We start from the raw sequence: 12,489 nt of genomic DNA, 5'->3' as shown, positions 1-12,489 counted from the left end.
TTAAATGATCTGATATTTTCATATTTACAGTTTTTTATGCACAGTAAAAACAGAGTCCTTTCACAATAAAAGTCATGGAAATATCAAACAAAAACAACTGAATCTGCGGCTCTTCTGATTGGTTAATATCAGTTTTCTTCCTCATTGGCTGCTGCTGTCTGAGTGGGCGGAGCCTCATCTTCAGAGCTGGTCTGGCGAGCCGCCGTCCGGAACAAACGCATCAAATCCCGAAACCGGTGAGAGACCTGCAGGAACGAGGAAGAGTTACTGACACCGTTCAGCCCGACAGCCGACCAATCACAATCACAGACGACCAGCAACCAATGACCTCGCTCGGAGTCTTGTTGCCGAGCAGAGTAGAGACGGCCTGGAACGTGTTCTGATTGGCTCCTTCCTGCTGACACGTCGTCAAAATGACTCGATCTGCTTCTCTGTAAACAATGAGGTTAAACTCAGTCTGTGCTCCTGAGGAGGAGGAGGAGGAGTTCACATGGACAAGAGGAGGTGAGCAGGAAGTGTACCTGGTCCACAGGATGACCTTCTCCCCGCTCGCCGTCAGGGAGATGTTCTTGGCACAGACCGGGAGGTCAGGAGGAGGACTAGGCCGAGGAGGAGCAGAGGAGGAGGAGCAGCCGGGGGAAGAGGTGGAGGAGGAGGGAACTGAGGTAGAAGTGAAGATGGAGGAAGAGATCGAAGGAGTGAAGGTCATAGAGGAGGTGGTAGAGGTCATGGAGGAGGTGGAAGAGGTCATAGAGGAGGTGATATAGGTCATAGAGGTCGTGGTAGAGGTCATAGAGGAGGCCATAGAGGAGGTGGTAGAGGACATAGAGGAGGTGGTAGAGGTCATAGAGGGGGTGATAGAGGTCATGGAGGAGGTGGTAGAGGCCATAGAGGAGGTGGTAGAGGTCATAGAGGTCATGGAGGAGGTGGTAGAGGCCATAGAGGAGGTGGTAGAGGCCATAGAGGGGGTGATAGAGGTCATGGAGGAGGTGGTAGAGGTCATAGAGGGGGTGATAGAGGTCATGGAGGAGGTGGTAGAGGCCATAGAGGGGGTGGTAGAGGTCATAGAGGAGGTGGTAGAGGCCATAGAGGAGGTGATAGAGGCCATAGAGGAGGTGGTAGAGGCCATAGAGGAGGTGATAGAGGTCATGGAGGAGGTGGTAGAGGCCATAGAGGAGGTGGTAAAGGCCATAGAGGAGGTGATAGAGGTCATGGAGGAGTCCTCCTGCATGACCACCTCTCTCCTGCTCCTCTTCACCGTCGGACTCTGCTTCTTCTCAATGGTCTTCTTCTCCTCTTCATCTTCATCCTCCTCTTCCTCGTCGTCTAGCTCCTCCTCCTCCTCCTTGTCGTCAATAAGAGGGAATGAGCCTTCCCATAATGCACCACTTCGTTCTGTCAACAGAATCAACACACCTGTCTTGTTAATTATAACACACACACACACGCACGCGCACACACACACACACACCTGGCTGTGGACTGTCGTCGTCCCCCTTCAGATCCAGGTCTTTGTCACCTGGTTCGTCGTGGGCGGAGCTTATCTGAGAGTACAGCAGGTCCAGACTCTTCATGGCTCTGGACACGCCCCCTGAGGCCTGAATGGGATGTGGACAGGTGAGTCAGGGCAGGTGGAGCTCTCTACCCGTCTCTCTACCTCTCTCATTCACACCAAGAGGACAGACCTTGTTGCTGTGGCAGCAAGAGCATCCTTTCCTCCTGTGTCTAGGGATCTTTGCGTCACGGCAGTCTTTATCCGACCAATCACAGTCCTGGAACACATCAAGCTGCGTCAGAACTAGTGTGAGAAGAAGTCCATGAGTGAAAGGTCCCCCTCCATGTGACACCAGACCTTGTAGTTTCGGTGAGGGGCCATCTTCAGCCTCTGGCGCCGGCCCGTCATTGGCTGGATCTCTTCCTCTTCCAGCTCCGGGAGCGTCACTTCCTCGAAGCCGCTGCTGGTCAACCCACCCGACACGAGGCCGACGCCCTCTCCGCCGTCTGACCCGCCCCCTCCGTCATCCGGCCAATGGGCTTCTTCGAACTGTCCCGGGCGAGCAGGAGGTGGGCGGAGCTCGTCAAAGAATACCCAGAATTCAGTTTGCAGATGGGTGTGGCCTTTTAGCAGCGTGGCCATCTGAGCCTTTAGCTGCAACACAGTGATCAATACCATCAATAATCACGTATTGATCATGTCTAAACTGGTGTCTGAGAGGTTATTGATCCTGTCTCGTGAGTCCGTGCCGTACCTCGTCAATGCTGGTTGGACTCAGGTCTGGCCCGGTCTGCAGAGCTTTGATGATCTTCTGATAATGTGACGGATTATCTCCAAAGCTGATCTCTAACTGTCGCAGGAAGCGACGGCTGCGTTCAAACGCCTGCTGCTCCTCAAACTGCCGTCGGGACAGAGTTCCATCAGTTACAAGGTGCAGGTGATCAAGAACGTTTGTATTATACACCTGCGATACACCTAGGATACACCTGCGATACACCTAGGATACACCTGCGATACACCTGCGATACACCTAGGATACACCTGCGATACACCTAGGATACACCTAGGATACACCTAGGATACACCTAGGATATACCTAGGATACACCTGCGATACACCTAGGATACACCTGCGATACACCTAGGATACACCTAGGATACACCTGCGATACACCTAGGATACACCTAGGATACACCTAGGATACACCTGCGATACACCTAGGATATACCTGCGATACACCTAGGATACATCTGCGATACACCTGCGATACACCTGCGATACCCCTAGGATACACCTGCGATACACCTAGGATACACCTGCGATACACCTGCGATACACCTGCGATACATCTAGGATACACCTGCGATACATCTAGGATACACCTGCGATACACCTAGGATACACCTAGGATACACCTGCGATACACCTAGGATACACCTAGGATACACCTGCGATACACCTGCGATACACCTAGGATACACCTGCGATACACCTAGGATACACCTAGGATACACCTAGGATACACCTGCGATACACCTGCGATACACCTAGGATACACCTAGGATACACCTGCGATACACCTGCGATACACCTGCGATACACCTGCGATACACCTGCACTGCTCACCAGTCCACACTGTAGGGCCTGCTCAGGATGAAGGAACGCAGCAAAGTCTCGGAGGAGGTCCGCCCGGTCTCCCAGGATGCAGCGCAGCTTTCTGAACAACGAAATCATTTCCTGTCCGTCTCCCACCTGCTCGAAATCGTTCAGCAGAGACACAAACTCCTCCACCTGCCCAGGTACGTCCTGCAGCGCCTCACGCACCTGAAGACACAGTAACAGTCAGCGGCTTATTGTTGCTACTGTACACCTGTCCTCTAAGAGAACGGCACAGGTGAGACGCGACGCCATTTAATACACGAGAAACACGAACGCTCGTCCAACCAGAGCTCTGATTGGCCCAGGTGCGCTCGGCTCTGATTGGCCCAGGTGTCTCACCCGGGTCAGGTAGCTCTGGGCGAAGGCCAGGTCCTTGCTCTCCCTGTGCGGGTCGTTGGTGAGGATGTTGTCGTCGTACAGCAGCAGGAGCTTGGCGGCGTCTTTGCTGTGGCGCTCCCGGCGACGCCTCCTCAGAGGTCGGAGAGGTCGGCTCCGGCCTGCGGAGAGAAAGGCCGGCCGTGAAAAACGCAGTAAGGAGCCCTTTAGTGCAGCAGAAGCTGTCGGAGACGGCTCGCACCTCGGCCCCGTCCGGGACAGCGGCCTCCTCCTCGCGGCGTCCCCTCTCCCGACGGCGCCTCCTCGTCTCGTCCTGCCTCGCGGCCCCGCCCCTCTCCAGACACCTCCCCTTTAGGCCCCTCCTCTTCCTCCTCCTCCTCCTCCTCCTCCTCCTCCTCCTGAGAGCCGGGCGAGGTCGGGGAGTGGTCCTCCTCCGAGTCGCCGTCTGCACAGAGCCGCCGCTCCGCCGCCAGCCAGGTCAGCTGCTTCATGGTCTCCTGCAGAGGTCAAAGGTCAGCTGCTTCATAGACACCGGCCACCGCTTCGCCTCTTTGTACTAGGGGGTCCAGTTTTCAACAGAGGTCAAAGGTCACCATCTCCACAATTACCTGTAACTCTGGAACAGACAGCACTGACTCCTCCGAAGCTGATGACATCACTTCCTCCTCATCTTCATCCTGCGTGAGGTCATCAAAATCCTCCTCCTCCTCATCCTCGCCCTGTCGGTCCTGATCTTCATCCTTTTCCTTCTCTCCTCCCCCACCCTCTTCCTCCTCTCCTCCTCCACCTGCACTTCCTCCATCTGTTCCCTCTTCCTCCTCTCCTCCTCCTCCTGCACCTCCTCCATCTGTTCCCTCTTCCTCTTCCTCTCCTCCTCCTCCATCTGTTCCCTCTTCCTCCTCCTCCTCTCCTCCTCCTCCATCTGTTCCCTCTTCCTCCTCCTCTCTTCCTCCTCCTCTTCCTCCTCCTCCATCTGTTCCCTCTTCCTCCTCCTCTCCTCCTCCTCCTCCTCCTCCTCCTCCTCCTCCTCCTCTTCTTCCTCCTCCTCTTCCTCCTCCTCCATCTGTCCCCTCTTCCTCCTCTCCTCCGTTCAAATGAGCTACACCCAGAGCAGTCCAGTCTTCCTCGTCCTCGTCCTCCTCCTCACATGACGACTCAGGACTCAGTGTTGATGTTGAAGCTGAACTCTCCTCCTCCACCTGTCTCACCACCTGTCTCACCTCCTGTGGCGTGCGCACCATCTGGAGGAGGAAGTACCCCGGCTTCACGGCGTCGGTTGAGCAAGGCATTGTGGGATTTGTAGTGTCCAGGTGGGCCGGGGAGGGGAGGGGGAGGTTCTGCTGCATCCTCCGACCAATAGGAAGGCAGGACGGGTAGATGTCAGCACACACTGGGTGGGCGGGGACTGTACGAACAGCAGCCAATGGGACGGCCCCAGAGGCAGGAGGCGGAGCCAAGGCTCCTGCGGGGGAGTTGGAGAGTACCATTATACCTGGAGGAGGCGGGGCCAGGAAGCGGATTGGCTGTCTGTCCTCCTGCATGTCCTCCTGTCTTTCTGCCGGTTTCTTCGACTGTCTCGCTGTCTGCCCGTCTACCAGCGAGTCCACCCGTCTGTCTGCTGGGGCTTTGGCGAGTGGCAGCAGAGATGCATTGTGGGCCAAGTTGAAGAGCCGTCTGTGCGGGAGGGCTGGCGGGGGGGCCTTCTTGAGCCAGTGGGGGTGGAGCCTCAGGGTGCAGCCCGGGGGCCGGGCGGGGGGGTACCCGGGCCGTCGGGTCTTCTGGATGATCAGCTGACTGTTCTGCAGGGAGAACATCAGAGAACCGTTAGTGGACGTCAGGTGACATCATATGATGCATAGAAGCACATACTTCTATACAACCAGAGGAGTCGCCCCCTGGTGGTCAGGAGAGAGAATGCAGCTTTAACACATGAAGCATAGACTTCTATAAATGCAGCCAAAGTTATGCGAGTGTGGAAGTAGAACATCTGCCGGTACGACCTTGAGCCAGTTGGGCATGTTGGCGGTGCTTCTGTCCACCGGGGGGCGCCGGTCTCCCGGCTGAACTCTGATGCAAGCGAGCGGCAGCGGTGGGACGACCCTCTGCGTCAGGAACGTCTGAAAACATGAAGACACAAAGACGGACTTTAGCTCCACCTGTCCGACTGCAGAGTGCGTGTGATGATGTCACAGTGACGTCACCTTGATGACGCTGCTGGGCGGCGCTCTCGGCCCGCTCATCTCTCTGATGTGTTTCCTGAAGTTCCATCGAGTCTTGCGGAGCAGGTAGCAGCTGATCAGCTGGTCCGGCTGGACCGTGCCCTCGAAGTGCTTCAGACCCAGAACGATCAGACTGCCCAGAGGCATTATGGGAAACGTTATTGTTGTTGTACGTGTATATGTATATATATAGATGTGTGTACTTTGTGTTTTGGTGTACATGTACCCGTCCTCTCCTGCAGTGTAAACGCTGCGCTGGAGTCGGGGGTGGAAGGCGGGGTCCAGGCTGCAGACAGGAAGTAGTTCTGGGTACAGGAAGATGGGACGTGTGGCGAGCAGCCAGGCGACGTCGGCGGGCAAGAAAGGAAAGGCGAGGCCTGAACAAAACCAGAACCAGAACTAGAACCAGAACTAGAACCAGAACCAGAACTAGAACTAGAACCAGAACTAGAACCAGAACCAGAACCAGAACCAGAACAGACTGCTGGAACAACCAAACATGATCAGAAACACAAAAGAGTCCAAAGAGTCCATGGAGTTGATTTCCCTTCTTACTGTTGGTAGCGGGACTCATCCTGGGGAGCCAGCGTCCAGCAGCAGGAGCAGCAGCAGCAGGAGGAGCAGCAGGAGGAGGAGCAGCAGCAGGAGGAGCAGCAGGAGGAGGCGCTCTGTGCTGCTCCTCCTGCAGGAGATCCAGCGCCCCCTGCAGGTTACCCACTCTGAACCTGCTCGGGAGGAAAACCTCCTCACGACGACTGGCAAACTGCTGCAGCTCCTCCTGGAGGGACAAGAGGGTCAAGTGTTCACTAACCAGGTAATGCTAGTGTTCACTAACCAGGTAATGTTAGTGTTCACTAACCAGGTAATGCTAGTGTTCACTAACCAGGTAATGTTTGGTGAGACAGGTTTCGTGGTTCAGGGCGTCCACACGGCGACACAGCAGGTGAACCTGAGTCAGCAGCTGCACATGCTGAGAGAGAGACAGAAGCAGAGGACTCTATAGGGGACACCAGAGGACTCTATAGAGGACACCAGAGGACTCTATGGGGGACACCAGAGGACTCTATGGGGAGACACCAGAGGACTCTATAGGGGGACACCAGAGGACTCTATGGGGGGACACCAGAGGACTCTATAGGGGACACCAGAGGACTCTATAGAGGACACCAGAGGACTCTATAGAGGACACCAGAGGACTCTATAGGGGACACCAGAGGACTCTATAGAGGACACCAGAGGACTCTATGGGGGACACCAGAGGACTCTATGGGGGACACCAGAGGACTCTATAGGGGGACACCAGAGGACTCTATGGGGGGACACCAGAGGACTCTATGGGGGACACCAGAGGACTCTATAGGGGGACACCAGAGGACTCTATAGGGGGGACACCAGAGGACTCTATGGGGAGACACCAGAGGACTCTATAGGGGGACACCAGAGGACTCTATGGGGAGACACCAGAGGACTCTATAGGGGGACACCAGAGGACTCTATGGGGAGACACCAGAGGACTCTATAGGGGGACACCAGAGGACTCTATGGGGGACACCAGAGGACTCTATGGGGGACACCAGAGGACTTTATGGGGGACACCAGAGGACTCTATAGGGGACACTAGAGGACTCTATGGGGAGACACCAGGGGACACCAGAGGACTCTATAGGGGGACACCAGAGGACTCTATGGGGGACACCAGAGGACTCTATGGGGAGACACCAGAGGACTCTATGGGGAGACACCAGAGGACTCTATGGGGGGACACCAGAGGACTCTATGGGGAGACACCAGAGGACTCTATGGGGAGACACCAGAGGACTCTATAGGGGGACACCAGAGGACTCTATGGGGGACACCAGAGGACTCTATGGGGAGACACCAGAGGACTCTATAGGGGGACACCAGAGGACTCTATGGGGGACACCAGAGGACTCTATGGGGGACACCAGAGGACTCTATGGGGGACACCAGAGGACTCTATAGGGGACACTAGAGGACTCTATGGGGAGACACCAGGGGACACCAGAGGACTCTATAGGGGGACACCAGAGGACTCTATGGGGGACACCAGAGGACTCTATGGGGGACACCAGAGGACTCTATGGGGAGACACCAGAGGACTCTATAGGGGGACACCAGAGGACTCTATGGGGGGACACCAGAGGACTCTATGGGGGACACCAGAGGACTCTATGGGGGACACCAGAGGACTCTATAGGGGACATCAGAGGACTCTATAGGGGACACCAGAGGACTCTATGGGGAGACACCAGGGGACACCAGAGGACTCTATAGGGGGACACCAGAGGACTCTATGGGGGACACCAGAGGACTCTATGGGGAGACACCAGAGGACTCTATAGGGGGACACCAGAGGACTCTATGGGGGGACACCAGAGGACTCTATAGGGGGACACCAGAGGACTCTATGGCGTACTCTACCTGCTGTATCTGCTGCTGCAGCTGGAGTGTCTGGGTGTGGTCCAGGTGGAGGACGGGGAGGACTCTGCTCTGCAGCACTAAGACGGGACCGACGTGGTCCGGTTGCGGGCTGGGCGTGTCCTTCGGGACGTGGTCCTTCGGGACGTGGTCCTTCGGGACGTGGTCCCGGTGGTGGTTGGTGGTGTCCTGCAGGGCTCTCTTCTGCTGCAGAGCTTCGTACTGTTTCCTGACCTCTCGCCGCCGCTCCGTCAACATGTTGGCTAACGGAGCCTCAAAACTACGGACGGCAGAAAGGGACAACAGTTGCACAGGAAGTCTCGGTAACAAGCAGGACGTACGAAGACGGACACAGGATGTCGCCTCTCGGCTGGATTCTTCTTCATGGGTTCTGTGTGAAGACGAAGCAGCAGCAGCAGAGGCCATTTCTCTTCCTCCTTACCCAAGCAGTCACAGCACTTCTCTGCTGCACCGTCCCAAAAGGAGGATTTTTTTTTTTTAAATTTTTTGTGAGGTTGGGCTGGCGTCAAGCCTTTGAAACCGGCTCATATGAATTGAGTTTTAATACATTTCAACAGAGCGCTTCTATTTGAACCGGCGCAGCTTTTCTAGTTGTCACGGCTCTTGTTCAGCGGTCCAGGAAACACACCGGCCAATCTGTGTATTCTGATTAGCATCTCAACTCCAGTAAATAACAGTTCCTTCTTCATATGAACCGGATCAGCAAAAGAGGACATCAACCCAACTGTGTAGTGTGTGTGTGTGTGTGTGTGTGTGTGTGTAGATGTGTGAGTGTGTAGATGCGTGACCTCCCATCCTGCATCAGGACTCTGTGCAGGACATTACCGTAAAGCCTGGGGGATGTTGAATTTGGGCCCAGTCTGTGACGGCTCTTCCTCCTCAGCTGCCGCCTCTTCCAACTCCTCTTCCTCCTCAGCTGCCACCTCCTCCTGCCCCTCTTCCAGCTCGTCCTCCTCCTCGTCCTCCCCCTCCTCAGCTGCCACCTCCTCCTGGAGCTGTACATTTACCTGACGTCAGCGTCATACTAAACACACTGTTGATGAAACAGTTCCTGAACTAAGCTAAAACATAACTCTTTGTTTGAGTCGGATACTTCTCTTCTGTCCTTCTCGTCACAAAGTCCCTTCTCACAGAGTCTTTTCTCCTCGTCACAGAGTCCCTACTCCTCGTCACAGAGTCCCTACTCCTCGTCACAGAGTCCCTACTCCTCGTCACAGAGTCCCTACTCCTCGCCACAGTGTCCCTACTCCTCGTCACAGAGTCCCTACTCCTCGTCACAGAGTCCCTACTCCTCGTCACAGAGTCCCTACTCCTCGCCACAGAGTCCCTACTCCTCGTCACAGAGTCCCTACTCCTCGTCACAGAGTCCCTACTACTCGCCACAGAGTCCCTACTCCTCGTCACAAAGTCCCTACTCCTCGTCACAGAGTCCCTACTCCTCGTCACAGAGTCCCTACTCGTCACAGAGTCCCTTCTACTCATCACAAAGTCCCTTCTACTCGTCACAGAGTCCCTTCTACTCGTCACAGAGTCCCTTCTCATCAGAGGCCCTTCTACTCGTCACAGAGTCCCTTCTCATCAGAGTCCCTTCTACTCGTCACAGAGTCCCTTCTACTCGTCACAGAGTCCCTTCTACTCGTCACAGAGTCCCTTCTCATCAGAGTCCCTTCTACTCGTCACAGAGTCCCTTCTTCTCGTCACAGAGTCCCTTCTCGTCACAGAGTCCCTTCTACTCGTCACAGAGTCCCTTCTACTCGTCACAGAGTCCCTTCTCATCAGAGTCCCTTCTACTCGTCACAGAGTCCCTTCTACTCGTCACAGAGTCCCTTCTCGTCACAAAGTCCCTTCTACTCGTCACAGAGTCCCTTCTACTCGTCACAGAGTCCCTTCTACTCGTCACAGAGTCCCTTCTACTCGTCACAGAGTCCCTTCTCATCAGAGTCCCTTCTCACAGCGTCCCTTCTACTCGTCACAGAGTCCCTTCTACTCGTCACAGAGTCCCTTCTACTCGTCACAAAGTCCCTTCTACTCGTCACAGAGTCCCTTCTACTCGTCACAGAGTCCCTTCTACTCGTCACAGAGTCCCTTCTTCTCGTCACAGAGTCCCTTCTCGTCACAGAGTCCCTTCTACTCGTCACAGAGTCCCTTCTACTCGTCACAGAGTCCCTTCTCATCAGAGTCCCTTCTACTCGTCACAGAGTCCCTTCTACTCGTCACAGAGTCCCTTCTCGTCACAAAGTCCCTTCTACTCGTCACAGAGTCCCTTCTACTCGTCACAGAGTCCCTTCTACTCGTCACAGAGTCCCTTCTACTCGTCACAGAGTCCCTTCTCATCAGAGTCCCTTCTCACAGCGTCCCTTCTACTCGTCACAAAGTCCCTTCTACTCGTCACAAAGTCCCTTCTCACAGAGTCCCTTCTCACAGCGTCCCTTCTACTCGTCACAGAGTCCCTACTACTCGCCACAGAGTCCCTTCTACTCGCCACAGAGTCCCTTCTACTCGTCACAAAGTCCCTTCTCACAGAGTCCCTTCTCACAGAGTCCCTTCTCCTCGTCACAGAGTCCCTACTACTCGCCACAGAGTCCCTACTACTCGCCACAGAGTCCCTACTACTCGTCACAGAGTCCCTTCTACTCATCACAAAGTCCCTTCTACTCGTCACAGAGTCCCTTCTACTCATCACAAAGTCCCTTCTACTCGTCACAGAGTCCCTTCTCATCAAAGTCCCTTCTACTCGTCACAAAGTCCCTTCTCGTCACAAAGTCCCTTCTCACAGAGTCCCTTCTACTCGCCACAGAGTCCCTACTACTCGTCACAGAGTCCCTACTATTCGTCACAGAGTGCCTACTACTCGTCACAGAGTCCCTTCTCATCAGAGTCCCTTCTCATCAGAGTCCCTTCTCATCAGAGTCCCTTCTACTCGTCACAGAGTCCCTACTACTCGTCACAGAGTCCCTTCTCATCAGAGTCCCTTCTCATCAGAGTCCCTTCTCATCAGAGTCCCTTCTCATCAGAGTCCCTTCTACTCGTCACAGAGTCCCTTCTCATCAGAGTCCCTTCTACTCGTCACAGAGTCCCTTCTCATCAGAGTCCCTTCTCATCAGAGTCCCTTCTCATCAGAGTCCCTTCTACTCGTCACAAAGTCCCTACTACTCGTCACAGAGTCCCTACTACTCGCCACAGAGTCCCTACTACTCGCCACAGAGTCCCTACTACTCGTCACAGAGTCCCTACTCGTCACAGAGTCCCTTCTCATCAGAGTCCCTTCTCATCAGAGTCCCTTCTCATCAGAGTCCCTTCTCATCAGAGTCCCTTCTACTCGTCACAAAGTCCCTTCTCGCCACAGAGTCCCTACTACTCGTCACAGAGTCCCTACTCGTCACAGAGTCCCTTCTCATCAGAGTCCCTTCTCATCAGAGTCCCTTCTCATCAGAGTCCCTTCTCATCAGAGTCCCTTCTACTCGTCACAAAGTCCCTTCTCGCCACAGAGTCCCTACTACTCGTCACAGAGTCCCTACTCGTCACAGAGTCCCTTCTCATCAGAGTCCCTTCTCATCAGAGTCCCTTCTCATCAGAGTCCCTTCTCGTCACAGAGTCCCTTCTCGTCACAAAGTCCCTTCTACTCGTCACAGAGTCCCTACTCGTCAAAGAGTAGACCAGTCTGGTAGTTGGTCCATAACTTCAGTTAAAATGATTATAATAGAGCTACAGGTTACGATTGACTGTCAGTATGACTGGTAAGCCAAATATCATGTGCACCAACAGCGAGGTAAACAATAGATACCGTTGGTGAACAACATAAGCTGCTCAATAGAAACACAAGCTGGTTAAAATCCACTCAACTCACTGTGTCAAAGAGCTCCTCCAGCAGCTCATTCACTTCCTTCTCTGAAAAAGAAGAAGTGTTAACCAAAGGGAGGACAACATGATAAACACCGGGTCTGAGGGCCTTGACCTAGATCCAGTCAACAATAGGGTTGGGTACCGAGAACCGGTGCCAGTATGGCACCGGTTCCAACACGTCCGGTACCCACTGGACCGAAAAGCAACTCAGATTTCGGTGCTTCCTTCCGGTGCCTGAGCCGATTTAAATACTTTTTTTTTTACACTACTCTGTAAAGTTGCACAGTATATAGATACTAAAAAGGTAGCGCGGTGCCCGCACGTTAAAAACGATTATTAAAATAGCTAAAAACGATTATTAAAATAGCTAAAAACGATTATTAAAATAGCTAAAAACAATTATTAAAATAGCTAAAAACGATTATTAAAATAGCGCGGATCAGAGCACACTGCTGCTCTGCTCTCTGTCTGCCTGCA

The 12,489-nt window shown here is 54.1% G+C and overlaps 1 protein-coding gene across 1 annotated transcript in view; it reads right to left on the bottom strand.

Moving 5' to 3' along the window:
• Positions 1-105: 105 nt before the first annotated feature.
• gon4lb (gon-4 like b) overlaps positions 106-12,489 on the bottom strand; it is a gene marked incomplete at its 5' end in the record, with an annotated part of 21,627 nt that continues 9,243 nt past the window's right edge. The window contains 20 exons of the mRNA XM_079227415.1: positions 106-245; positions 329-431; positions 522-1,395; positions 1,472-1,598; positions 1,686-1,772; positions 1,853-2,149; positions 2,250-2,393; positions 3,122-3,319; positions 3,494-3,651; positions 3,732-3,987; positions 4,099-4,241; positions 4,596-5,289; positions 5,491-5,607; positions 5,692-5,842; positions 5,936-6,086; positions 6,265-6,487; positions 6,593-6,679; positions 8,152-8,428; positions 8,995-9,164; positions 12,017-12,057. Of these exons, the coding sequence (XP_079083541.1) occupies positions 129-245; positions 329-431; positions 522-1,395; positions 1,472-1,598; positions 1,686-1,772; positions 1,853-2,149; positions 2,250-2,393; positions 3,122-3,319; positions 3,494-3,651; positions 3,732-3,987; positions 4,099-4,241; positions 4,596-5,289; positions 5,491-5,607; positions 5,692-5,842; positions 5,936-6,086; positions 6,265-6,487; positions 6,593-6,679; positions 8,152-8,428; positions 8,995-9,164; positions 12,017-12,057 (4,415 nt within the window). The 3' untranslated portion in view covers positions 106-128. The remainder of the gene's footprint in view (positions 246-328; positions 432-521; positions 1,396-1,471; positions 1,599-1,685; positions 1,773-1,852; positions 2,150-2,249; positions 2,394-3,121; positions 3,320-3,493; positions 3,652-3,731; positions 3,988-4,098; positions 4,242-4,595; positions 5,290-5,490; positions 5,608-5,691; positions 5,843-5,935; positions 6,087-6,264; positions 6,488-6,592; positions 6,680-8,151; positions 8,429-8,994; positions 9,165-12,016; positions 12,058-12,489) is intronic.

This window comes from Taurulus bubalis (assembly GCF_910589615.1).
Source record: "Taurulus bubalis genome assembly, chromosome: 12".
Taxonomy (NCBI): domain Eukaryota; kingdom Metazoa; phylum Chordata; class Actinopteri; order Perciformes; family Cottidae; genus Taurulus; species Taurulus bubalis.
This window is presented reverse-complemented; position numbering and strand designations above follow the sequence as displayed.